This window comes from Psammomys obesus, unplaced genomic scaffold (genome assembly GCF_907164565.1).
Source record: "Psammomys obesus unplaced genomic scaffold, mPsaObe1.curated_primary_1811, whole genome shotgun sequence".
Classification (NCBI taxonomy): domain Eukaryota; kingdom Metazoa; phylum Chordata; class Mammalia; order Rodentia; family Muridae; genus Psammomys; species Psammomys obesus.
The window spans coordinates 5,118,582-5,143,768 of NW_026587216.1; the positions used below are offsets into that span (position 1 = coordinate 5,118,582).

Sequence of the window (25,187 nt, forward strand, 5' to 3'; positions counted from 1 at the left end):
TGATTGGTTCGATATTGCAGTTTGGCAGTTATTTTCTTCTCTCCCCTAAGATGTACTGGAGATTAAGTCCACAGGAATGAGCTATTCAATTAGAAGATCCAACAATAATAGTGGAAGAGACAGCCACACAGATGGCACAAATTACAAGATGGGAATACAAAACAGCAATGCAACAGGACTACTATAAAAGACTAACTCATGAACTAACTCATAGAGCCAAAGGTACTGATGCAAATATAATGCAACATGAAAATTTCAAAAGTTCATCGGTTAAAAAAAAAAAAATCAAAAAGGATGCAAACAAACAGATGAGTTCAATCCAGGACCAAGAAAAAAGCTAGCAACAGTCAGGAAAATAGGTGAAAAAATCAGCAACAGAGATGAAAAAGTCAGCAGCATTTTAAACATTCTTATCAAGGAAATAGATTAATAAAAACTGTAAAATGCTGGAAATAAAAAACTCAATGGTTGAAATAAAAACATACTGGAAAGCATGAAGGATATAGTAGAGGAAATACGACATTCAAACAATGGAACATGGGTGAGAGGATACATGACCACAATGTCAAATAACTCTAAAATAAAATCAAAGGATCCATGGCATAGGTGAAGCGAAGATAAAACTAGAGGCATAGAGATTCTACTCCACAAAATTAGAACAGAGTATTTCCCAAATCTAGAGAAAGAAATGGGCATCCAAGTGCAAATGGCATCTAGAACTCAACAGACATGACTAGAAAACTTTTCAATGATATAATCAAGATGTCAAAAATCCAAAGGAATGAAAAAAAAAAAAAGGCTGTAAGAAAAAAAAAATGCTAACCCAACTACAAAGGTGAACATGACAGATCTCTCATCAGGAGCCCTAAAAGAAAGGACAGATTCAAAATGATAATTTCAAACCACAAAAATACGTAAGTGCCGAGCAAGACTGCTAAATTCTGAAGAACGAGCTTTTAAAACTGATAGAGAAATAAGGCCATTTCAAGACACTGCAAACCACAGCTGTTCATGATCATCAAGCCAAGACTGATGACAATAGGAATATTACATAGAGAAGAAGGAAGAGTATCAATAAAGACAGACAGGGAAGAATTTTATGGAAATGATGAGCTGGCCCAGAGGGGAAAGGTAGTTGTTGCCAAGTCTGGTGATCTAAGTTCAATCCCCAGAACCCAAAGAGTAGAAGGAGAGAACCATATCCTCCAACTCCTCTCTGACTTCCATGTTCATTCTATGTCTTGCTTCCACTGCACCCCGTACACAAAACTTAAATTACCTCCAACTCTTTTTTTTAATGTTTGTTTTTTTCAGACAGGGTTTCTCTGTGTAGCCCTGGCTGGCCTGGAACTCCCTCTGTAGACCAGACTTGCCTCAAAGCAGAGATCAGCCTGCCTCTGCCTCCTGAGTGCTAGGATTAAGGTGTGTGCCACCACTGCCCACTGCCCAGCAATTAGTAGCAACTCTTAAAAAAACAAAACAAAACAAAAACAAAACAAACTTTGAGAGAAATAGCTGCATAAAGGAGAGCTGGCGAGGAAGAAAGCTATCATGTCCAGGAGAGTGAAGCAGCATATCTCTAACATTAAGGTGAGAAATAAAAGAATGATCTAACCAACCAGAATGCAACCAATAAAAACGTAGTAAACACCTCTTAACATTAACCTTAAATAGATTCAACATACCAATAAACATATGCAGACTGGCTGACTATATCAAAAAATATATATATATATATATACCCAACTACATGCTGTTTTCAAAATGAGACATGATAGACACCCATAGACTAACAGGCAAAGGATGGAAGTCAATCTGTCAATGAATCTTAATTCAAGTGGGATTCAACCCCAGAGAAGGCAGGGTTGGGAGGGTAAGGGTTATTTAAGTAGGCAGTCAAGGAATACACTTGGAGATTGTGCCCTGATGGCAAGAATCGTCTATGTTAATGTCTAAGGTAAGAGCATTTCAGATAAGGGAAATGGCCAGATAGGGGAAACAGCTAAGAATCAAAAGTGTAAGTTCGCTCATACTGTTCAACTGAGTTAAACTATTTTTCATTGGTAATACTTCTTTATAATGCTATGTACTCAATAGTTACTATGCAAAACATGCAAATGACCACAGTAACCAGATCCGTGGTTCTTCATCTTAAACTTAGCAATCCCAGCCTGAATTCTGGTGTACCTATAGCCAATATTTTGCTTAAAGAAAACTATAATTGTTTATGTCTAAGGAAGCATGAGGCCTTCATTAACGAACACTCAACAAACCTGAAAGTCTTTAGAAGTCCTAACATGAAACAGCGAATGAGCAAAACCCATCCCCACGTTTGTAGAAATGTGTGGAAGAGGCAGTTTTGTAGAGACACAGCACACTCCATATCATTGAGTGAAGTCTCCACATCATTGCTAATTTTAAAAAGACCCATTTTCTAAAAGCATGAATATCTGTAATCTTTTAGGCAATCTTCTTGAGAATAGAATGAAAGCATAGAAAATTAGAAACTCTAAACAAGGAAACAAAATCTGTTAGCTCCAAACTTTGAGGCCTATATTCTTCTTTCTTTTGCTGTAATTCTAAAATTTTATTCCCTAGGTTCTATAATATAGAACAGAAAAAATAATTGTCACCAAAATATGCTACATCCAAATTTCTTCCTCCTCCTGCCCCTACTTTTACTGAGAACCTACTACAAAATGATAGACACAAATCGTTTAACAAGTTAGTGGTAATTTGGATGAACTCTTTTCAATCTGGCAAGCTGGACAATTAAAAAAGCTGCAGCTTAAAGCAAAATATTTTCTACTATCAAGGATATCAAAACCAAGCAAAACCCCAAACCAAAACACTTATTTAAAAGTCAGTACAAACACTTAACGGCTGGCTATATTCTACTAAATGAAAACTAATAGACAAGCAGTTTGCTACAAGAAGATACAGCACAAACTCAGAATTTGTTACTAACAGACTGATATGTATTTTCACACTAGGACTGTATTTTAAACAATAAAATAAACTCTATATAAATCCTAATAAATAAAATATTATCAACTCTAACTTAATGAGAGCCAAAGTGACAATATAATAACATGCAAGAATGTGAAATTCTTAAAAGCAAGCATCCAGTACTATTCAGAAGTTCCATACACAGCTGGTAGTAAAGCAAGAAAAGAGCAGACACATTTACTCTCCTGAAGAGACCACAATGGGAGCTGCTACACAGACCTCGCCTACTACAGGTCTATGCATTCACCATGTTGTGGCTATTAACAGTTTAAACTTTTACTGTATTTTACTAATTGGTGCATAGAACTTTAAAGCTTTTGTAAGAGAAAACATTCCAGTCAGTCAATTCTTCAATTGTTCAAGTGCTCTAAGTAGGAACAAAGAAGAAAATAATCTGCTTTAATTGCTGAAGAATCACAGATAATAGGAATGGCTGAATACTGTAGCCTAAAGATCTTTTGTTCTTCCAGCAATTTAATATAGCTATTCTCTAAGCTTTAATGGTTCTTGTCTATATATATATAAAAGCTACTATTTTTCACACTTATTTGCTTTGTAACATTTCAAAAGTGTAAGTTTCATACAGCCTAATGATATGTTAGAATAACATTTTTGGAAACAAATTTTGGAAATAAAAGTTCTGCATTTATGCACAGAATATAATCTACAAAAATTATATATATATATATGTCTGACTTAGTGATCATTATTTTTAAATGAAATGAATAGGTTAGCTGCACTTGCTTTACAATTGCCGTGCCCTCAAGAGTAGAAATAGTTCTAAATTCTATTTAGACAAACTTCAATAGATTTCACTGCTTTACATAGAAACATAAAATTATTATTATATTAATTCATATGCTTAGGTGTACATATATCATGTGGTTCAAATATGAAATGCAGAAATCTTAAAAACATAAAAATCATAACATTCTATGATTATTAGCACATTACCAATAAACCCATAAAACCGGTACAGAAAGAAACTCCCCTCTTAGGTTAAGCCTGAAAACATGTCTCATTGTTTGTCCCTGGTATTTCTCAAAGTCATGCCCAAACAGTCGTGTTCCAAAGCAGCCGACTCAGGGTTGCTTCCTCACCCTCTTAGAATTACAATCACGATCTTTGACGTCTTCATGGCCACTCATTGTTTTCAGTGGCCTAGCATAGGTAACAGTTCACAGGGAAGTACACTTTAAAATACTATAGTTCTTTTAGAGATATAAATGATATTGTAAACCAACCTTTATTATCAGCCACTGCCTTCTCTTCACATTTTAAATTGAATAGTCCTATTTATTTGAAGCAACATTATCTGTATTTAGTGAAAGAGAAAAACCCATATGTTAAACTGCCACCAGGGTGGGTTCACAAAGACTGATATTCTTTGATGTAAAATGAAATACTACTTAGTGAATAAAACATTAAAAAAAGAAAAAGAAAAAGAAAGAAACTCCTGTCTACCCTTCAAAGAGACATATCCTTTGACCCAGTGCTCCAGACTAAAGCCTTGAAATTTTGCAAAAGAATGTGTGTGAGTAAAGTCCAGACAAAACAGACACTTGAGCTGCTGGAAGGCTACACAACCCCAACTGCAGACACTACTTATAATCTTGCAGAGATAGTGCTGCCATCTCCAAAAGAAAGTAATCTCACCAAAAGAAAGCTGACCCCTAAAGGGGAGGGAGCACACAGTCAAAGAAAATAAAAGCTTTCAATGGAGGTTTATCTCTCTGTGCGGGTCACTGTTACTGGTCAATTTTAAATCTAAATTTATAAATTTCACCATGAAATTATAGTACGCAAGAGAAAAAAACACAAAGTATGAAACACATATAGCAAATCTACTAGCTTTATTTTTGAAGGTTTGCAAAAAGATTACTCAATTAAAGAAAATTTTAGAACCAGTTGGAGTCAAGAAAATATTTAAGACAATTTGAAGTAACAAAACATTTCTACAGAAATAAGGCACTGCTCCCACACATCTAAGACAGGAATATTCAAATCTCACCAGCTACGATGACCACTAGTGCCATGTGTTTATTATCAGCTAGCAATGAGTTATTGTGAGTAATCAACACTTTTAACAGCTATATTATTGCAATTTGGAAGAAACTTAATAAAATACAACAAACTAGCAAAATTTAACAATGACTATTCTTCATGTATAGCTGACTTTTAATAAAAATAACAACGGCAACTAAAAATGTCCAAAATGCTAGTATTTTTACATTAGTAGTATTATACTATAAAGACATTTCTCCAGAAAGTTTTGACAGCTGGCCTTCCCCGTCCCTTCAAAGCAAAACAACAAAAACAAACAAACAAACAAAAACAACCCAGATTTATAAACTACTAAAAGCTTCCTATTTCATATGCATTTAAACTAGAGATACATGTATAACCATAATACTTCATAAAAGTTATAAACAGGTACATTAAGTAGTTTACGGACAAGATAACTAAGCGTATCAGTGAAAACTACTTCAAATGTCAGAATAAACACAAAAGCAGAATGAGTGGCATCTGATAGTGTGTGAGCACTTGCTGAACAAAGGAAAGATGACAACAGAGTTTTTACAAAACTAATCTACAAATCCTAACTATTAAAGCTTACTTTGTAGGACTTTCATTAAGAATGGAAATTACTCTGATAAGAATACTTTTCTATCTTTGTAGTCATTTTTTTGGTGGAGTAGTAAATTGTTAATTTAAGAAATTTTGACAAGTAAACAACTATTGCACTAATATGTTAAAAAGCAATTAAAAGTGTATGATATGTAAGTGTAATTTATGCTTTAGTTATTTAAGGAGAACAACTACTCAAATCTTTAAAGAACATTATGAATTTACCTTCTCTCTATTGTAAAGTTAAAGGAAAATAAAAGGACAGCATTTCATTGGACATAGGACATCCAATGCACCAAAAGGAGACTGAGACGAGGGTGGCACGTAAAGAAGGGAAATGTCGCTTTTCCAATAAAACTCAAAAGCAAGGACATTCTTATCCCAACCGCTATGGCCCCGCTCCTCCTCTTATTAAAAACTAAGGGCAAAGCAACTATTTGCAAGGTTTCCTCTTATCTGCAGCAAGTACTATATATTTGAAGATAATAATGGTACAATCCATAAAAAGGTTTTAAAAACTGTACTTTTAAATGTAGGTTTATAATATTATTTTAGGATATTCTGAATAGTTGATATTTAAATTCTCATTAGAAAAAAATGAATTAGAAATTTATACACAACAAAGAAGAACCCAGAAGATTCTGCTGTGTAACAATGCCATTGTGTATAGTTCTCCAAAATGAGAGATGGTTTTTTACACTAGAAAATGCCAGCAAACTTTCCTGTTATATGCAATGCCTTAAGGACAGAGTGCATATGTCAATACACTATTGATAGAAAAATATTTTTTCTCTGTACTTATCATACTAACATTCACAAAACACTATACAGAGTCTTTAATTTACACCCTAAATAGCGAAGTCTTGCTCTAACCTCCATGGCCTCCAGCTCCTCCTCTTATAAAAATCAAGGGCAAAGAGGCCATTTGCAAGCTTTCCTCCTATCTGTAGCAAGTACCATATATATTCCAACACATAAAATGCAATAGTTAAAAAAGAAAAGCTCCAGTTGAGTATGAAAACTGTCAAAAATAATAATCAGTCTGTGCTCAAGCTAGAAGAAAAGAAACTTGACTTGGTAACAGCCTACCTAAAAACTGATGAGCTTCTAGCTCTCCATGAAATCCTCATAAAGATGGATGAGAGCTAAATTTTAAGTGGTCCTATGGGAACTGCTGTGATTAAAAGAGAGGCAATACTTGTTGCCACCACACCCTGCATGCACCACATCTGTAGTGGCTCAAGAAAAGCTGGCAACATTTTGAAGAGATTCAGTGCAACTGCAGGGAATTCAAGGAACTCACAGGATTCAGCAATTTCTTGGAACTCACAGGAAATCATTCAATGCCCTGGATGTTTTACCCAAAGAGAAGACATAGAGGAATAGCTACTGTTACTGTCTCCATATTCTGTTATACTCTTAAATATTACTGAAATTCCAGTAATGTTTTGTTTATATAAGCTATGGATATAGATATTTACTATGTGATAAATTCTAATGCAGCAAAATGTGATAAATTCTAATGCAGTAAAATTTTAACATAAACTTCATTTGAGATATAACTCTCTTTAATACACATCTAGCTTACTAGAAGGCAGATGAATTCTGACAACTGTCTATACATTCTAATGGTAGGTTACTTTGGTTGTAATACATGAAAACAACGAATTTTCATAGACACTAGTCAGAAGAATCAATTTTTTAAAATAATGATAATAGCTTCATATCTGGTTATAATTCATTGTATTATCTTAAGGTTTACATTTTTTACACTGACTCTGTTGTCTGCTTTTGGATCCCTTTCACAAGGCTGGGCTGCATTGTCTGGCCTCAGCCCCTAGTCCTGTTTCTACTTGATGTATCAGGGTGGGTTGTTACCCATGGGGTGCTTTTCCTTCTCTGAGAATAAAGGGATAGGGAAATTGGGAAGCAATGTGATAGTGGGACTGAGAGAAGAGGAGGGAAGGGAGCTGTGATCAGGCTGTAAAGTGAATTTTAAAAATATTTTTTAAAGATTAAAAGAATCTTTAAAATTTTACCCATGAATCATCATGCATTTGTTATACTGACTCAGAAGTATGTATATATATTCCAAATATTTCATTACTTTTTTTTTAAATCACATATGTTAATATAAATTCCAATCACATTAAAATGGGCTTGAAGCACTACAAAAGCATCAAATTTAATCAGTCAGCAAGTTCTATAAAAATTATCATTTTCAGCACTGGAGCACTAGCTCAGTCAGTAAGATTCCTGCCAAGTAAGCAGGAGAACCTGAGTTTCTCAGCAGCCATGTGCAAAGACAACAATGAATAGGCTTGAATTCCAGCAGAGGTGGAGGAGAGGTGGGGAGAGGGTGATTCCTGGGACTCCATAACTAGCTAACATGGACAAATTAGCAAGAGAGCTTATCTCAAAACAAAGGTGGGTGGCCCTCGGGCATATCGGAGGCTAACTCCAGCCTTCTCAGCATTTTCACATAGGACAACTGCACATAGGCACACATGCTTACACCCACACAGACATCCACACATGAACAGCAAGTGTGTTTTAACTAAAAGAGAATTCTAACTTTCACTTAAAAGCGTAAGTTCACCAGTCACTTTTTCTTGAAGTAGATTCATTTTGGGAAAATGTCTGCCACACACTACTGACCAAGTAACAACCAGTCTGTCATCTGGTGTTTCAGTTAAAAGTTGTACCATGTACTGGCATAGATACAGATTGGTGGATAAATTGAATCAAATAGAAGACCCAGAAATAAACCCACACACCTATGGACACTTGATGCTTAACAAAGAAGCCAAAACTATACAATGGAAAAAAGATAGCATCTTCAACAAATGGTGCTGGTCTAAATGGATGTCTACATGTAGAAAAATGCAAATAGATCCATACTTATCACCCTGCACAAAAGTAAAGTCCAAGTGGATCAAAGACCTCAACATAAAACCAGACACACTAAACCTGTTAAAAGAAAAAGTGGGGAATACCCTTGAACTCATTGGCACAGAAGACAACTTCCTGCACGAAACACCAAGAGCTCAGAGACCAACAATCAATAAATGGGACCTCATGAAACTGAAAAGCTTCTGAAAGCAAAAGACACTGTCAACAGAACAAAACGACAGCCTACAGACTGGGAAAGGATCTTCACCAACCCTATATCAGGCAAAGGGCTAATATCTAGAATACATAAATACATAAAGAACTCAAGAAATTAAACACCAACAAACCAAATAATCCAAATTTAAAAATGGAGCACAGAGCTAAACAAAGAATTCTCAACAGAGGAATCTCCACTGGCAGAGAAACACTTAAAGAAATGCTCAAGGTCCTTGGTCATCAAAGAAATGCAAATCATAGCAACTCTGAGATTTCATCTTATACCTGTCAGAGTGACTAAGATCAAAAACTCAAGTGACAATACATGCTGGAGAGGATGTGGAAAAAGGGGAACTCTACTCCATTTCTGGTGTGAATGTAAACTTGTACAACCATTTTAGAAATCATTCTGATGCTTTTTAAGAAAACTGGAATAGCCATACCTCAAGACACAGCCATACCCCTCCTAAGCACAAATGGGAAAGATGTTCCACCACACAATGAGGACATTTGCTCAACCATGTTCATGACAGCTTTATTAGTAATAGCCAGAAACTATAAACAACCAAGATGTCCATCATCCAGAGAATGGATAATGAAACTGTGGTACATTTACACAATGGAATACTACTACTCAGTCATTAAAAACAAGGAAATCATGAAATGTGCAGGCAAATGGATGGAACTAGAAAAGATCGTCCTGAGTGAGGTAACCCAGAAGCAGAAAGACATGCATGGTATATACTAACTGATAATATACTAACTAATATCTGATAAGCAGATACTAGCCATATAATATAGGATAAGTATATTAAAATCAACAGACATAAAGAAGCTAAACAACAAGGAGACCTTAGGGAAGATGCTTAATTCTCATTCAGAAGGGAAAACAGGATAGACGTCGGCAGCAGATAGAATAAAGAAAACAGGATTAAAGCCTACCACAGATCTACTCGAAGACTCCACCCAGCAGCGGATTAAAGCAGATGCAGAGACTCACAGCCAAACTTTGGACAGAGTGTAGGGCATCTTATGGAGGAAGAAGAGGGAGATACAAGGATCCAGAGGGGACAAGAGCCCCACAACAACAAAGCCAAAAAAAGAAAAAAAAAAAAAAGTGGGCCCAGGGAGGACTGCAGAGACTGATGCATCAACCAAGAGCCATGCATAGATTGGACCTAGCCCCCGTGCTCAGATATAGCCCATAGACAGCTTAGTCTCCATGTGGGTTCCCTAGTAAGGGGAGAAGAGACAGTTCTCTGACATGTACTTGGTTGCCCGCTCCTTGATCACTTCTCCTGGGTGGGGAGACCTAGCCAGCCCACAGAGGAAGAAGATCCAGATAGTCTAGGGTCAGACAGTAGGAAAGGAGGGCTTCCCCTATTAGTGGGATAGGGGAGAAGGATAGGGGAGGAAGGAGGAGGAAGGGTGGGCCTGGGAAGAGAAAGGGAGAAGCCTACAACTGGGATACAAAGTGAATAAATTGTAAATTAAAAATAATAATAATAATAAAAGTTGTACCATGAAAAGTGGCTAATTCCATCTGCAACAAGACTAATGTACACATGGCTTTTCCTAACAACAACCACTGTGCTATAGTGAGTACACAAAAATATGTGTATACAGGGATGAAATTTAAATTTTTTTAAAATTTTTTCACTGTTTTTTTTTTTTTAATAGAAACTACTTCTTGTTTTGCAAACTGTAACTGCAAAGAACAGAAGAATTTAATGACTCATAAATTATTCCCTTGAGTGTTCAGTTTTTTGGGGGGAAGGGGATAGATTGTTAACGTAGTGAGAAGGGCAGGTACAGATGGTATAAGTAGGAAAATAATTTGCTATTCACTTTGTAGACTATCTAAAGAACTCTTAAGCACACCTACAGACCATTCTTTAAGATGGTCTTAATTTAACAGACGAAAAAGCTAGCAGCAAATTCAATATAAAGAAGGAAGATGTGCAGAAAATGGCATGCCTACATATGATTTGGGGAGACCTCAGAACAACGGACAACAGCTGTTTTCAAAAGAGTAATTAACAAAGAATTAACAAATGACCTTGACACCTGTTCTAGAAACTGATACTTTGCAAACAGGAAAATGTGCTGCTGTTATTGTACAGTTCTGTGACTTGTGGTCTAGTTCACAAATCAATACAACTTAGGGTTTTGACAAGAGTATCACCATCTTAATAACAGTTATATCACTCTCCAAAATTTCATTTCTTTTAGATTTAATTCTTCCTGACCCATATCCAGCCTTTCTAGCCACTAACAAATTTCTTATTCCTAGAGTTTTCCAACCTCTAAGATATAAAATAAATAAAATTATATAGCATATAACTTTTGAGGCTGACATAAGTGAGACATGTATTTTCTGGATATAACTCTCAGTAAATATATTTAACAAATATTTTTTATGATCATTTTCTCTCTCTCTCTCTCTCTTTTTTTTTTCCCTTAAGGCCTTTGGTGATTTGAATAGAAATGGCCCCCATAGTCTCATGTATTTGAATGCTTGGCCCATAGAAGTGGCAAGAGTGGCCTTGTTGGGGGAAGTGTGTCACTGTGGAGGCAGGCTTTGGAGCTACATATGGTAAAGCTATGCTTAGTGTGGCACACAGTGTCTCCTTGCTGCCTGCAAATCAAGACATAGACTCAGCTACCGCTCCTCTTCCTACATACATACATACATACATATGTTTCCCACCATAACGATAAGGGACTAAACCTCTGAGCTATAAGCTACCACCAGTTAAATGTTTACCTTTATAAGAGTTGTCATGGTCATGGTGTCTCTCCTCAGCAATAAAAACCATAACTAAGACAAGGCTCTTAGCTTTTTTTTTTTAAGGTATTTTTTTTTACTAATTACACTTCATTCATTTTGTATCTCAGCTGTAGACCCGTCCCTCACCTCCTCCCAATCCCACCCTCCCTCCATCTTCTTCTCCTATGCCCCTTCCCAAGTTGCTCTGATAAGGGAGGTCCTCCTCCCTTTCCATCTGACCCTAGTCTATCAGGTCTCATCAGGACTAGCTTCATTGTCTTCCTCTGTGGCCTGGTAAGGCTGCTTACCCCTCAGGGTAAGGTGATCAAAGAGCCAGCCACTGAGTTCACACAAGAGACAATCCCTATTACCCTTACTAGGGAACTCTCTTGGACACTGAGCTGCCATGGGCTACATCTGTGCAGGGGTTCTAGGTTATCTCATGCATGGTCCTTGTTTGGAGTATCAGTCTCAGAACAATCAATAATCGGTGCCTCATGAAACTGAAAAGCTTCTGTAAAGCAAAAGACACTGTTGTCAAAACAACAGCCTACAGATTGGGAAAAGATCTTCACCAACCCTATATCTGACAGAGGGCTAATATCCAGAATATATAAAGAACTCAAGAAGTTAAACACTAACAAATCAAGTAATACAATTATAAAATGGGGTACAGAGCTAAACAGAGAATTCTCAACAGAGGAATATCGAATGGCAGAGAAACACTTAAAGAAACGCTCAACATCCTTAGCAATCAGGGAAATGCAAATCAAAACGACCCTGAGATTTCACCTTACACCCATCAGAAAGGCTAAGATCAAAAAACTCAAGTGACAACACATGCTGGAGAGGATGTGGAGAAAGGGGAACCTTCCTTTGCTTCTGGGAATGTAAACTTGTACAACCACTTTGGAAATCAATCTGGTGCTTTCTCAGACAATTAGGAATAGTGCTACCTCAAGATCCAGCTATACTACTCCTGGACATATATCCAAAACATGCTCAAATATACAACAAGGACATTTGCTCAACCATGTTCGTAGCAGCTTTATTCATAATAGCCAGAAGCTGGAAACAACCCTAATGTCCCTCAGTTGAGGAATGGATACAGCAATTGTGGTACATTTACACAATGGAATACTACTCAGCAATTAAAAACAAGGAAATCATGAAATTTGCAGGTGGGAACTAGAGAAGATCATGCTGAGTGAGGTATCCCAGAAGCAGAAAGACAAACATGGTATATACTCACTTATAAGTAGATATAAGACATATAGTCAGGATAATCATACTAAAATCTGTACACCTAAAGAAGCTAAGCTAGAAGGAGGACCCTAGGTAAGATTATCAATCCTCACTCAGAAAGGCTAATGGAATGGACATAGGAAGAGGGAGAAAACAGGGAACAGGACAGGGGCCTACCAAAGAGGGCCTCTGAAAGACTACCCAGCAGTGTATAAAAGCAGGCATGCATGCAGAAAGGGGAGGAAGGGTGAGATCAGGAGGGGAGGAGGGAGGGGCTTATGGGGGGATACAAAATGAATAAAGTGTAATTAATAAAAATTTTTAAAAAAATGAAAAAACAAATACTTGCAGCAAAGACAGAGGAAGCCTATGCAGAATGGTCTTATTAAATCTTTGAGATGGATATAGGGGTTATCCTTTATTTGTACCTTGATTATAAATTTCTTAAGTGAAAGATTGTAAAAAAAAAAAAAAAAAAAAAAGCAGATGCTGAGGCTCATAACCAGACTTTGGACAGAGTGCAGGGAATCTTATGAAAGAAGGGGGAAATAGTAAGACCTGGAAGGGACAGGAACTCCACAAGGAGAGCAACAGAACCAAAAAATCTGGGCACATAGCTTTTTTAAACTATTGTCACATTTTAATCTCTTTGTGTGTGTGAATGTGTGGCTGTAGTTTTGTGTGTCACACAGCCTTAGGTAATGATCATAGGACAATTTGTGGATATCGGTTCTCTTTTTCCACCATATAAGATCTGGGGATTAAATTCAGGTTGCCAGGCTTGGTGATAGGCATCTTTATTCACTGGGCCATTTAACTTACCCTGTCTTACATTTTTAAGCATGTTTTAATTGTGAGAATTGTCGATTTTTACAACTTTTTAAAAACATGAACTGCACACTTTTAATAGAGCATAGTATCTAAAAAGTATTTGTCTAATCCAAAGCTACAAAGATCTCCTCCTTCAGTGTCTTTTTAAATAATTTTAACTATTTTAGTTTGAAATTTAGTGCAAGTTTATATTTAGAACTTGGGAGTTAAATTTTGGGTATGGCTCAGGTATAAATGAAAAGTTTTTGTTTTTAATTTTGCCTAGAAGTACAGAATTTTCTCATCATTTTCTTCATAAGGAAGAACTTTTTGTTAGATTTTTGAGACAGGGTCTCAAGCAGTCCAAGCTGACCTCAATCTTGCTATACAGCCAAGGATGATCTTGAGATCTAGCCCCTCCTGCCTCCACCTCCTACATGTGGGAGCTGTAAGCATGTACCACCACACCCATTTAAGAGACAACTTTCAACAGTCATGGCTCATCAGCAATATGAACAGAAGCCTAACAAGGAAATAAGGGTCAAGAAACTGACCTTTTTTTTACATCAGAGAAGCACTTGGTTAGCCCAAGAAAGAGGTAAAAAATTTGACCATATCTCCCAGTCTCCTGTGTCCTGAGGCTCCGCAGCCCTCCCTCCTCAAGACGCCTCCAAGCCTGGGCTCTAATAGTTCAGCTGTTGTCTATTTTACCTACTGGATTCTCCTGTAGGATTCCTCAGGCAGGGGAAAGTTGAACTCTTTTTTTTTTAAACTAAAAATAACTAGATTCTGTAAAATCAGTAGGTGATACTTAAAAGTTATCCTCTGCTGTTAATTTCTAGGATTCATTTTCAGAAACTAGAAACAGGACACTAAAATGGATCTAAAATGTTTAGTTCATTTCCTGAGTCCTCATAGTCATCATCTATATTACTTTTCAAATTATATTACATATGAATAACAATAAAATTATAATGGCTATCCATAAAGTAATGGCCAACTTTATTTATTTCAATTAAGATTCTACCTTCCATCTAATTTAAGGTACAAATGTAATCATGGTATCTACTATTGGGTGGTTACTAAAGATAGCATATCAGGAATGAGAATGTAGCTCTGAGCATGCCAAAGGGCTGGAGAGATGGCTGGGCAGTTATAGTGCTTGCTGCTCTTCCACTGGACTTGAGTTCAGATCCTAGTGCCCAAGTTGGACAGCTTACAATTGCTTATAATTGTACCTCCGTGGGATCCAAGGCCCTCTTCTGGCCACTGTGGCCACCCTCCTACACAAGGTGCAAGCATGGATGTATGTACAAACACAGAAACAAAGAAAAAATTAACAACTAAAGAGCCAAACAGAAAAAAACATATCAATCTAATAAATTGTTTTGGTTCGGTTTGGTTTGGTTTGGTTTAGTTTTGAGGCAGGGTTTCCCTGTAGAGCCTGAAATGTCCTAGACCTCACTCTGCAAACCAGGCTGGCCAGGAACTCAGAGTTCTATCTGCCTCTGCCTCTGCCTCCCAAGTGCTGGGATTAAAGATGTACACCACCATGCCTGGTATAATAAATTGTTTTAAATTACATAATAACAGCATTAAAATCATCCTTTAAAATACTCATGGGATTTATTTTAGATTCTGAAATACTTTTATCATTAATGTTACATACATAGGCATATATGTATAACAATCTTATTTGCTCAAAATGCAAACATAATTAATTCCAAATACTCTGTGTTTGTAAAAGCTCTTCAGAGTCCATGATCTTATTATGCTACTTACTTAGCTCTTCTTTAGAAGCTGTGTAGGAATAAGATGTGAAAATCTAGCAGTATTTTGTTAACTATCCAGTGCTATAATTGGAATATAAAAATAAATAGCTAAAGCTCTAATTTAGGGGTTCATTTACCCATATTCAATGTTACTCCAACACAGTGACTGTGTTGGAGGTGTTGCAGTAGTATCAGGAACTCGCTGATTTCCAATAGAATACTGTACTGCCGTTTCACTAACATGCTTCCAGGAAAGTAATAACTCTAGGGGAAATGTACATAGAGAAAAATCCATCAGCAGTATACAACTGATTTTGTGACATGTAAGTAAAAGCATCATACTAACCCAGTATAAATACCTCAATGACTTGTCTAGAGTAATATATGAACCAGGTAATTCTTTAAGATAGTAAGAACCAAGAAACACTGCTAACAAACTCTAAAAATTTAATAAACAATAATACTGTAACAATAAGCCAATCTCTGGGCTTTGAAGAGATGGTGAACAAAAGTAAAACACTAGTGCTGCCAGGTGTGGTGGCACACACCTGTAATCCCAGCACTTGGGAGGCAGAGGCAGGCAGATCTCTATGAGGCCAGCTTGGTCTACCAAGCAAGTCCAGGACAGCCAAGGCTACACAGAGAAACCCACAAAAAAAAAAAAAAAAACAAAAACCAAAACACTGGTGTTCCCTTTACAACACATGTGAAAGGAAAGAGATGTTCCTCTTACACACAACTGCCTGTTTCTTTTATTCTTTGACTAAATACAAATAATTTATATGGCATTGTCTACACCAGTGTTTCTCAACCTGTGGGCCACATATCAGATATTTACAATTCATAAGTACAGCAAAATTACAGTTATTAAGAATCAACAAAGAAGCATTATGAAGGTTGAGAATCGCTGGTCTATCCTAAGATGATGGTAGTGTCAACAGACAGGTCTAAGATAATCTGAAGATATCTTAGACAGGTCTAAGATAATCTGATAAGCAGTTAGCCTGAGGTCTAAGACATGAATTTCTTAAACTATCTGCTTACTTTTCTATTTTGTTATCCATCTATTATCTTTAGTAATAGAGATTTCAGAGTGACTTGTTTAGATTGTGCTTACAGGGGCAAAGTTGAGTAATAAAAAAATGACCTCATTAGAATGAGTGGCGGTGCTGGGGTGGTGGAGGTCAACACAGAAAGCTGGCCTAAGGAGGGGTAATTAAGAGATACTTCTATTTATACAGTAAACCATATAACAAATGAAATACATACTAATACCATTGTTATACATTTGTGCAAGTAGTCTTCAAAACATTATAAAAGTTGTGATGTTGTATAATATATGCATTTATATCAAGCTGCATCTATCTAAAGATATTTTAAATGATAGTTGTCAAAATTATATTGACTGATGATGGAAAAATATTATTCTTTTGCTGTTAGCTGTATTTTAACTTTTTAGTACACAGAAATGATGTTTATGGGCATACATAAAAACACAGAGTGATAATAACATTGCATGGTTCTAGGAAAGCACAATATATTTAATTTTGAGAACACTGATAGTCATCACATAATATAAATAGAAGTGTAACTGAGAAAATTTGAAAATATTTTTTCAAAATAGAGTTCCAATTACTACTCATTAGCATTTGAAAAAGAGTCCTTTCTTTAATTTCTTAATACGTGTATATTATGTTTGCATATAACATTCACTTCTATTTTATTGTGAAAATCTTAAGCATTGTGTATAATTTTCCTAGAAGAACTCGGAACACTATACTGAATAATCTATTGCACAAACAATGCCAATGGCAGAATGATAGCAGCAGGTTGCAGGAAACCCTTACCAGTTTCTCATCAACTGTTATAAGCTGTGTGTCTTGAGTTTGGTCCTGTGCCAGCTTCCATGTAGATGTGCTCAACAACCTGCAGTGCAAGACTTGGAGTTAGAGAATGATCTCGCCATGGAGAGAGAGAAGCAGACAGACTAACATAAACATGCTACTTTAACAGTATCTGTCTTCTTAAAAAGAAAGAGGAAAGGAAGGAAAGAGAAGACTGCACAAAAGCCCTTTTTCTCCCCAATTAGTTCTGTCTGCTGAGTTTTTGGCAGCCTCTCACTTGATAGTTCACAGCAGGCAGCACTTTATGTCAGTCCACAGACTCTCTCACAAAACGGCCACCAATGACAAGTGCTGGATGGACTGCTCTCTATGAGGCACAGTGGTTGGTTTGTCGAGACCAGGCGAAAACACGCAAAACGGAACCAACTGTTCTGGAATGCTGATTCCTACATGATGGCATCAGGGAAGGGGGCTGCCCTCAGTTATAAGAACAAATTTCTTCACACTCAATCTAGAAGCAATTTAAACAGAAATTATATGGATGGTTATTTTAACTAGTGTTGTTAGTCCAGTCTACTATTTGTTCACAAAATTGAAAAAGGTCTGAATGAATAATTAAAACAGAAATGTTAATTTGCAAATAAGATGGGCACAAAAATCAATCCTTTTCATGAAATCTTTTTCCTTTGACATAGGTGTCACGTATTCCAGCCTTGAATTCCCTACGTAGACAAGGAAGTATCTGAGTTTCTGATATTGTTGTCTCCAGTTTATGTGGTAATGGGTACTGACCAGGATTTTTCTGGGTGCTTGGAATGCATTCTACAGAGCTGCATCCTCCGCAGCCCACAATTTAAAATTTTTTATAACAAAAAACTTCTGGGGTTGGAGAGGTTGCTTAGTGGTTAAGGGTACTAGCTACTCCCCCAAAGGACCTGGGTTCATATCCCAGCACCCACACTGGCAGTTGATAGCTGTCTGTAACTCCAGTTCCAGGGGATCTGATACCTTCACATAGACAAATGTAAATAAAATAATTTTTAAAAAGAAAAACTTTCTATATTGCAATGAGAACAAAGTAAGGATTCTAATCCTTTCTGGGTTTTGTTTGTTTTGTCTATGTATGGGGCGGTTATTGTTGTTTGTCTTAAGATAAGATCACATGGCCTTGAACTTGCTATGTTGACCACACTGGCCTTGAACTCAAACATCCCTTCACTTCTGCCTCCAGAGTGCTGGGCTTAAAGGCACTCATCACCATGCCTAGCAAAATGCTAATTTTTATTAAAATAATGTATTTCTATATTTAACTTCAAAAAAATTGCCTATATAAAGACCATGTATAATATATATTTGTAGGTTATGTGCTAAAATAACTCCTTCCTAGATAAGTTTCAAGATGCCAGGAAAAAAATGTCCTCTAGTAGCAACAAGGACCAGAGTCAATTATGAACACAGCATTAGTAATAACACCCACAAGAGAGTGTAGTGCAGCAGTAGCGCATCTGTCTGAAAGCACCAGGCTCTGACTTGATACCCAGCACTTCTCCTGACCCTCAGGTTATACACCTACAGTATATAATTTTTAGACCAAAGGTACTGTAAAGTTATAAATACTAGGTAGCAAGAAGGAAAAGTTTTATACGACAGTAGAGACTCAATTTCCAAATAGGCAAAAGCAATTCACTTAATAGGGATAATTCCCGAACTGTCAAAGAGTTAGCAAACAAAAAATAAAGTAAAAACAGGAAAAGAACACTGTTAACATTTGCCTATTTATAAATAACCAAAATAAGTACATGAAAATGTTCAAGGTTACTAAGAATTAGGGAAATACAAATCAAAATACACCAAGGTTCTATTTCATGTCCTTTAGGATAGTTATGTACCAATATCACTGATAGGAATATAAAGAAACTGGAATCTCTGTAGAATATAAGATGGTACAGAACTATGCAAAATAATGTGCTGGTATCTTAAAAAAAATTAAACATGGAGTTATCATTTGATGTGGCCATCCCATTACTGAGTATACGCTCCAAAGAATGAAAGTAGCGTCTTGAGCAGGTCTTTATACACCAGCGCTCCTAACAGGACTACCTACCTACTCAAAAACAAAAAAAGACAGTATTGAGAATCATATAAAGTATTAACTCTAAATCTCTGCCCAAAGGAAAAATCTCTGCCAGCTACGCTTGTAATTATCAACTGCCATTATTAAAATATACAACTCATATTTTGTGCAAATTCACTGGTGGGGGGGAGGGAGGAAAGAACGGAGGAAGGGAGTGGGATTGGAGAGTGAGAGACTTACTTCTAACTGTGAGGACATTTTACTAGCTATCTGTGATCACTTAACTCCTCTGCTTCCAGGTTCCATTCTTTATATTTCTAAGATGAGGAATTTACTGCTCTAACACTTCTAATAATGAGATTCTAGGTGATTTCAATAAGTACAAATGAATATACTTCTAATTTGTTAGAAGAATTCTCTGTAAAATGATAGTATTCTCTACTCATTTCTTCATGGAAGAACATTTGGGTTATTTTGCCCAAAAAAAATAAATAAATAAATAAAAAGCACCAAGATACATGTTTGTTTGCTTGTTTGTTTTTGTAGACATGTAATTTTGCCTTATTTGGGCAAATACCTATGTGAATAATTGCTACTCTTATGTTAATACTGTTTTTTAATAAACTTCTACACTGCTTCCTAAATTAGCTGGACCATCCTATATTCCCACTAACAGTAAGTGAGGCTCTTTTTTTCTAATCTTGCTAGTATTTCACTGTGATCGTTGTTTTAGCTATTAGCCAATCTAATAAGGTGTGCAGTGCTAGCTCACTATCGTCAGCACTCTGTCCACAGTCTAGGCGGGCTAATTTTTTTAACTTATTCCCTCCGTCCATCCCTCTTTTCTCTTCCCACCCTCTCTCCGTCCCTCCCTCCCTCTTCTTGCATGTGGGCAGGCGCATGCGTGCATGTGGGGGGGGTGCAAGTGCCAAGGCATGCATGTAGAAGTCAGAGAACAACTTCTTGGACTTGACTATCTCCTACCTTTACTGAGATCACTGGTCTTATGTGACAAGCGTCTTTTACTTGCTGAACTATCTCACCAGCCCTTTTTTGGGGGGTGGCCTCAAAATTGCCATCCTCCTATCACAGCCTCCCCAGTTCTGGGGTAGAAATGTGCCGCCAAGCTTCACTGTGTACCAAATTCTTTTTTTTTTTCCCTTTCTATTTATTTATTTACTTATTTATTTATTTACTTATTTATTTATTTGCTGTTTTGAGGCAGGGGTTCAAGACAGGGTTTCTCTGTGTAGCCCTGGCTGTCCTGGACTCACTTTATAGAACAGGCTACCCTCGAATTCACAGAGATCTATCTGCCTCTGCCTCTGGAGTGCTGGGATTAGAGGCACACAAAACCAATGAAATAAAACTTGTATACTTTTTCTTTCAAGATCATGAGTTTTGTGCCTTACTAATATATCAAACATACTTATCTATGAGAACCTACTTGACTTGCTTCATTCTCATTTCCTAGTTTTCTTCATTTAGACCTTGTAAATACTGGGGTGCTTGATTGTTTTGACATAGCAACTTGCCCAAGCAGGCCTCAATGTCCTGATCTCAAGTGATCCTCCTGCCTCAAGCTTTCACGTAGTTCAGAATACAGGCACATGCCAAAACACCCAGCTTGTAAATACTGATTTTTAATGCTTCGACGCATACACAGCATATGCAACATGGAGCAGACAAACTTCCCTGCCACAACCTGCTTGAATTGCAGATTTATGAGCAAAAAAAAAAAAAGACTATCAGAACAACTGACTACTAAAGTTGTTGGCATGCTGTATATTCGTGCATGTGTGCATATACACACACATTTATCTCATATCTTTATAATTTCTGCAAATAATTGAATACAGAATTATAAACATTAAAACTAAGTAATTTCAAGGCCAGAATTTGTTTGTTAGTCTTATGTATGGAATAAAATTCCAAATCCTATAGCAAATTTGAAGAATTAATTAATCTTTGGCCTTTAATTAGAAACCACTGTGCTTGTTTTCAACTTAAAACTTTTCAAATGTCTGAAATGACTGAAACAATTTTGTTCAAATTGTACCAAAAACAATCTGAATAAAAGTATACTTCTTGACCCAAAGTACTAATAGTACTCCTACTCTGAAGCAATTAACCTTGCCAACTAAAAATAATTTAGTCAACATTCCCCTATCTTCTGTGCTAATTCAAAAATCTAGCTACAAGTTATCTTCAACACCCCTCCTTCCCTCTAGCAGCTGGAGGCCGTGACCCTCCTCAGTGAGACTGAGCTCTGTACTGCCTGCTTAGTAGAATGAAGCCATGTGTATGGATTTCCAGGGTGGGATTTGAGAGATTAGCAGTTTCTACTTCCTATCTCTTAGGACACTGATTCTGGGGCTGTGTCACTCTTTTGGAACCCAGAGATAATGGCGTAAAGACCAGACTGTCTCACAAAGAGGTCCATATAAAGAAGAACTGACATCCTGAATCACTTTGCCGTCCAGGAGCATTATTTCTACTGAACATTCATACACAGCTATCACAGCAAACACAGCACAGAGGAGGCAAACTTCCTGCCAAAACCTGTCCAAATTTCAAATATGCATGTATCCCCTTTGGTGAGGAATCAACAGTTTTAGTGTTTTATTTTTTTTCCTGCAAATACCTGAATATTGCTTTATAAACATTAAAGCTAAGCTAATAATGTTAAGACCAGAAATGATCTGCTGTGTATGGAATAAAATTTCTATTCTTAACACAAATCTCTAAGGACTTAATTAATCCTTAGCCTTTTGATTAAAGCCCATTGTGTTTGTTTTCAACTTCTTACAAATTGAATTAACCCAAATTCATATTAAATCAGAAAGTGTTTAGTTCCATGTTAAACCATTGGAAAATATTACTGAGATCCAAACTGAAATGATAAAGTAATAGTATATGTTCTCCAGGTCACAATAATTATCTTAGACCTGAAATGTGTTGATATGTTAATCATCCTCTATGCCTGATCTTAAACCTTCTCAAGAATTTGAATCAACAGGGAATTTTTAAAATTTCATCAGCATACTGTATTCTCTAGCAATAAAATTAAGGATAACAGAGTTTAAGGGGACACCAAAATGGCTCAACGGGTAAAGATGCTCAGTTCCTGGGATCCACAGTAGGAGGAGAGAACCTATTTCCACATGTTGTCCTCTGACCTTTATTTATCCACCTTGGCTTGTACATGGCTATGTGTGTGTATGTATGTGTATGTCCCAAAATTATCAAAAGACTACTTTAATATTCTAGGAAAATATATAGAATAGAAAAAAAGGAACAACAAAGATCCTACAAATTTTTTAGGTTCAAGAAAATAACAGTGAAAAGTTATCACCTGTAATTTCTTTATCAAAACTAACTTAACCTTATAACTCAGATTTCTACAGTTGAGTACTTCATATTAATTTAAAATGTCAGCTGGTCAAATCAGTAAAATGTAAATATCTTCTCATTGATGCCCTTTCTTATGAGCCTATTCCTCTGAGCAGAAAAAAAACTTGTGATAGGAATTAATCCTATATAATACAATCCAAAGGATATCAATGGTCTAAAATGAACAATATAAGTATCCACCATAAGAAACTAGAGAAAAAGAGAGCTATATAACCCTAACATGAAAAGAAGAAAAAGGGGGTCAGAGAGCAGAAATGATTCAGTAGTTAAGAGCACTTCCTATCCTCTCAGGGGATTCAGGTTTGGTCCTAAACACTAACTTAGTTCCAGGGGATCTGACATCCTCCTCCTCTCAGTACACTAAGCACACACATGGTACACACATACATGGTATACACACACAAGGTACACATGGTATCTTTTACTCACGCTGCCCTGAGCACTAGGTTCCAACATGAAAACTTTCATCAAATTTTTGTAGTTACCAAACAACAGAAATTTATGAATCAAGGAATTTCTCAAATACATTGATGGAAGCATTGGGTAGGCAGGTGTGAAACAGAGTAACAAGATTTCACTCCTTTCAGATGTTATCTGGTAAGGTTCTCAACTTCCGGACTGGTAGAAGACAGTGGCCTATTAATGTAGTCCAAAAGGTTTTCCCTTATCGTCACAAAAATGTAAGTCAGACATGACATAGGGTGGACAATGAATGGCTAGTAAAGAGACAAAAGATAACCCAGGATAATTTAGTTCTGGACCTCCAACCTTCTTTCTAGTCTCCAATAAAGTTTTAGACAGCCTTACAGAATCTTCTTTAAAGAAAACCTCTCCAGGGACTAGAAAAGATGGCTCAGTGGTTAAGAGCACTTGTTGCTCTTGCAGAGGACCTAGGTTTGATTTTCAGAACCCACATCACAGCTTGTCATCTGCTGTGACTCCAGTTTCATGGGATCTGATGCCCTCTTCTGGTCTCCTCTGGCACTGCACACAATAATACACATGCACAAAAGCCAAACACTCACACACGAAATAAATCTTTAAAAAAATTTAAAACATCTTAAGCTTTACTATTTTAATTATGTGTATCTGTGTGGGTCTGTGCACGTGTGTGCTGGTGACCTCTCTAGGGTTATCCTGGAGCAGGAATTATAAGCAGTTGTGAACTGCTAAACATAGGTGCTAGGAACCAAACTCAGGTCCCTTGTATTAGCAGTACATGCTACCCTCTGTATAATCTTTAACATAGTTATGGCTTTTTTCTAGAACATCAGTTAACAAAACATATACAAAGCACTACAACAAAGACCACTCCTAATGTTAAGTAACTAAGTTTTCTAAGACCAGAAAAAAAAAGAAGACTATCCATGTATAATCAGTTATGCACTGCAAGTTCAAGTTAATGCAGTAAGTACAGGAAACAAAGACCACTGGGCCTGGTGGCACACACCTTTAACATAGCCCTTAAGAAGTGGATGAAGGCAGACCAAGTCCAGCCTGGTCTACATAAGGAGTTCCAGGCCAGCCAATGTTGTATAGAAAAGAGAAAAAGAAAGCAAGAGAAAAGAAAACTACAACTACATATATTAGACAAGAATAAAATGGTCTGTTTGCCAATGACATCATAGACTATCTGAGCCCAAACACATGAATTAGAGAAAAGTCTCTTGTAAGAAGTTAACTATAATAGTGAGGTTATACAATACAATATTAATATACCAAACTCCACTGCTTTGCTGGCTACCATCAATAAGCAAATGGAATGTGGTATTAGAAACATGACTGTAGGACCATGTATGGATATAACCTAGAACCTCTGCTCGAATGTAGCCCGTGGTAGCTCAGTAACCAATTGGTTTCCCATAGTGAGGGGAACAAGGACTATTTCTAACAGGAACTCAATGGCTGGCTCTTTGACCTCCCCAACCCCCAAAGGAGGAGCAGTCCTGTTAGGCCACAGAGGAGGACTTTGCAGCCAGTCCTGAAGATACCTGATAAAAAAGGATCAGATGAATGAGGAGGAGGTCCTCCCCTATCAGTGGACTTGGAAAGGGGCAGGGAGGAGATGAGGGAGGGAGGGTAGGATTGGGAGGGAATGAGGAAGCGGGATACAGCTGGGATACAGAGTTAATAAAATGTAACTAATAAGAAAAAATTAAAATTAAAAAAAGAAAAAAAAAGAAACATGACTATATATAATCAACACAACAATATAGTCATGCCATAAAGTAGCACTTCATCAACAAATCTGTAGGATCACAGCCTCCAGTATCATCACGGTGTCTCAGCTCACCAAGGTACACTCTATGATGTTTGTCCAATAAAAAACACCACCAATGAATTTCCCAAAATTTATTCCCACAGTTAAGTGACATACAATTGTAAATAAACATTGACATGAAGATCTAACCGTGTACACAAGATTTTTATGAGCAAAACTAAAAAACTCTAATAAAGGCAATTATAAAATATCTAAATAATGAAGATATGTTTTATATTCACGAACAGAGACA

The 25,187-nt window shown here is 36.7% G+C and overlaps 1 protein-coding gene across 1 annotated transcript in view; it reads right to left on the bottom strand.

The window, feature by feature from the left end:
* Ndufs4 (NADH:ubiquinone oxidoreductase subunit S4) overlaps positions 1–25,187 on the bottom strand; it is a 94,729-nt gene that overhangs the window by 45,809 nt on the left and 23,733 nt on the right. The window contains exon 2 of the mRNA XM_055603601.1: positions 17,190–17,268. Coding sequence (XP_055459576.1) covers positions 17,190–17,268 — 79 coding nt within the window. The remainder of the gene's footprint in view (positions 1–17,189; positions 17,269–25,187) is intronic.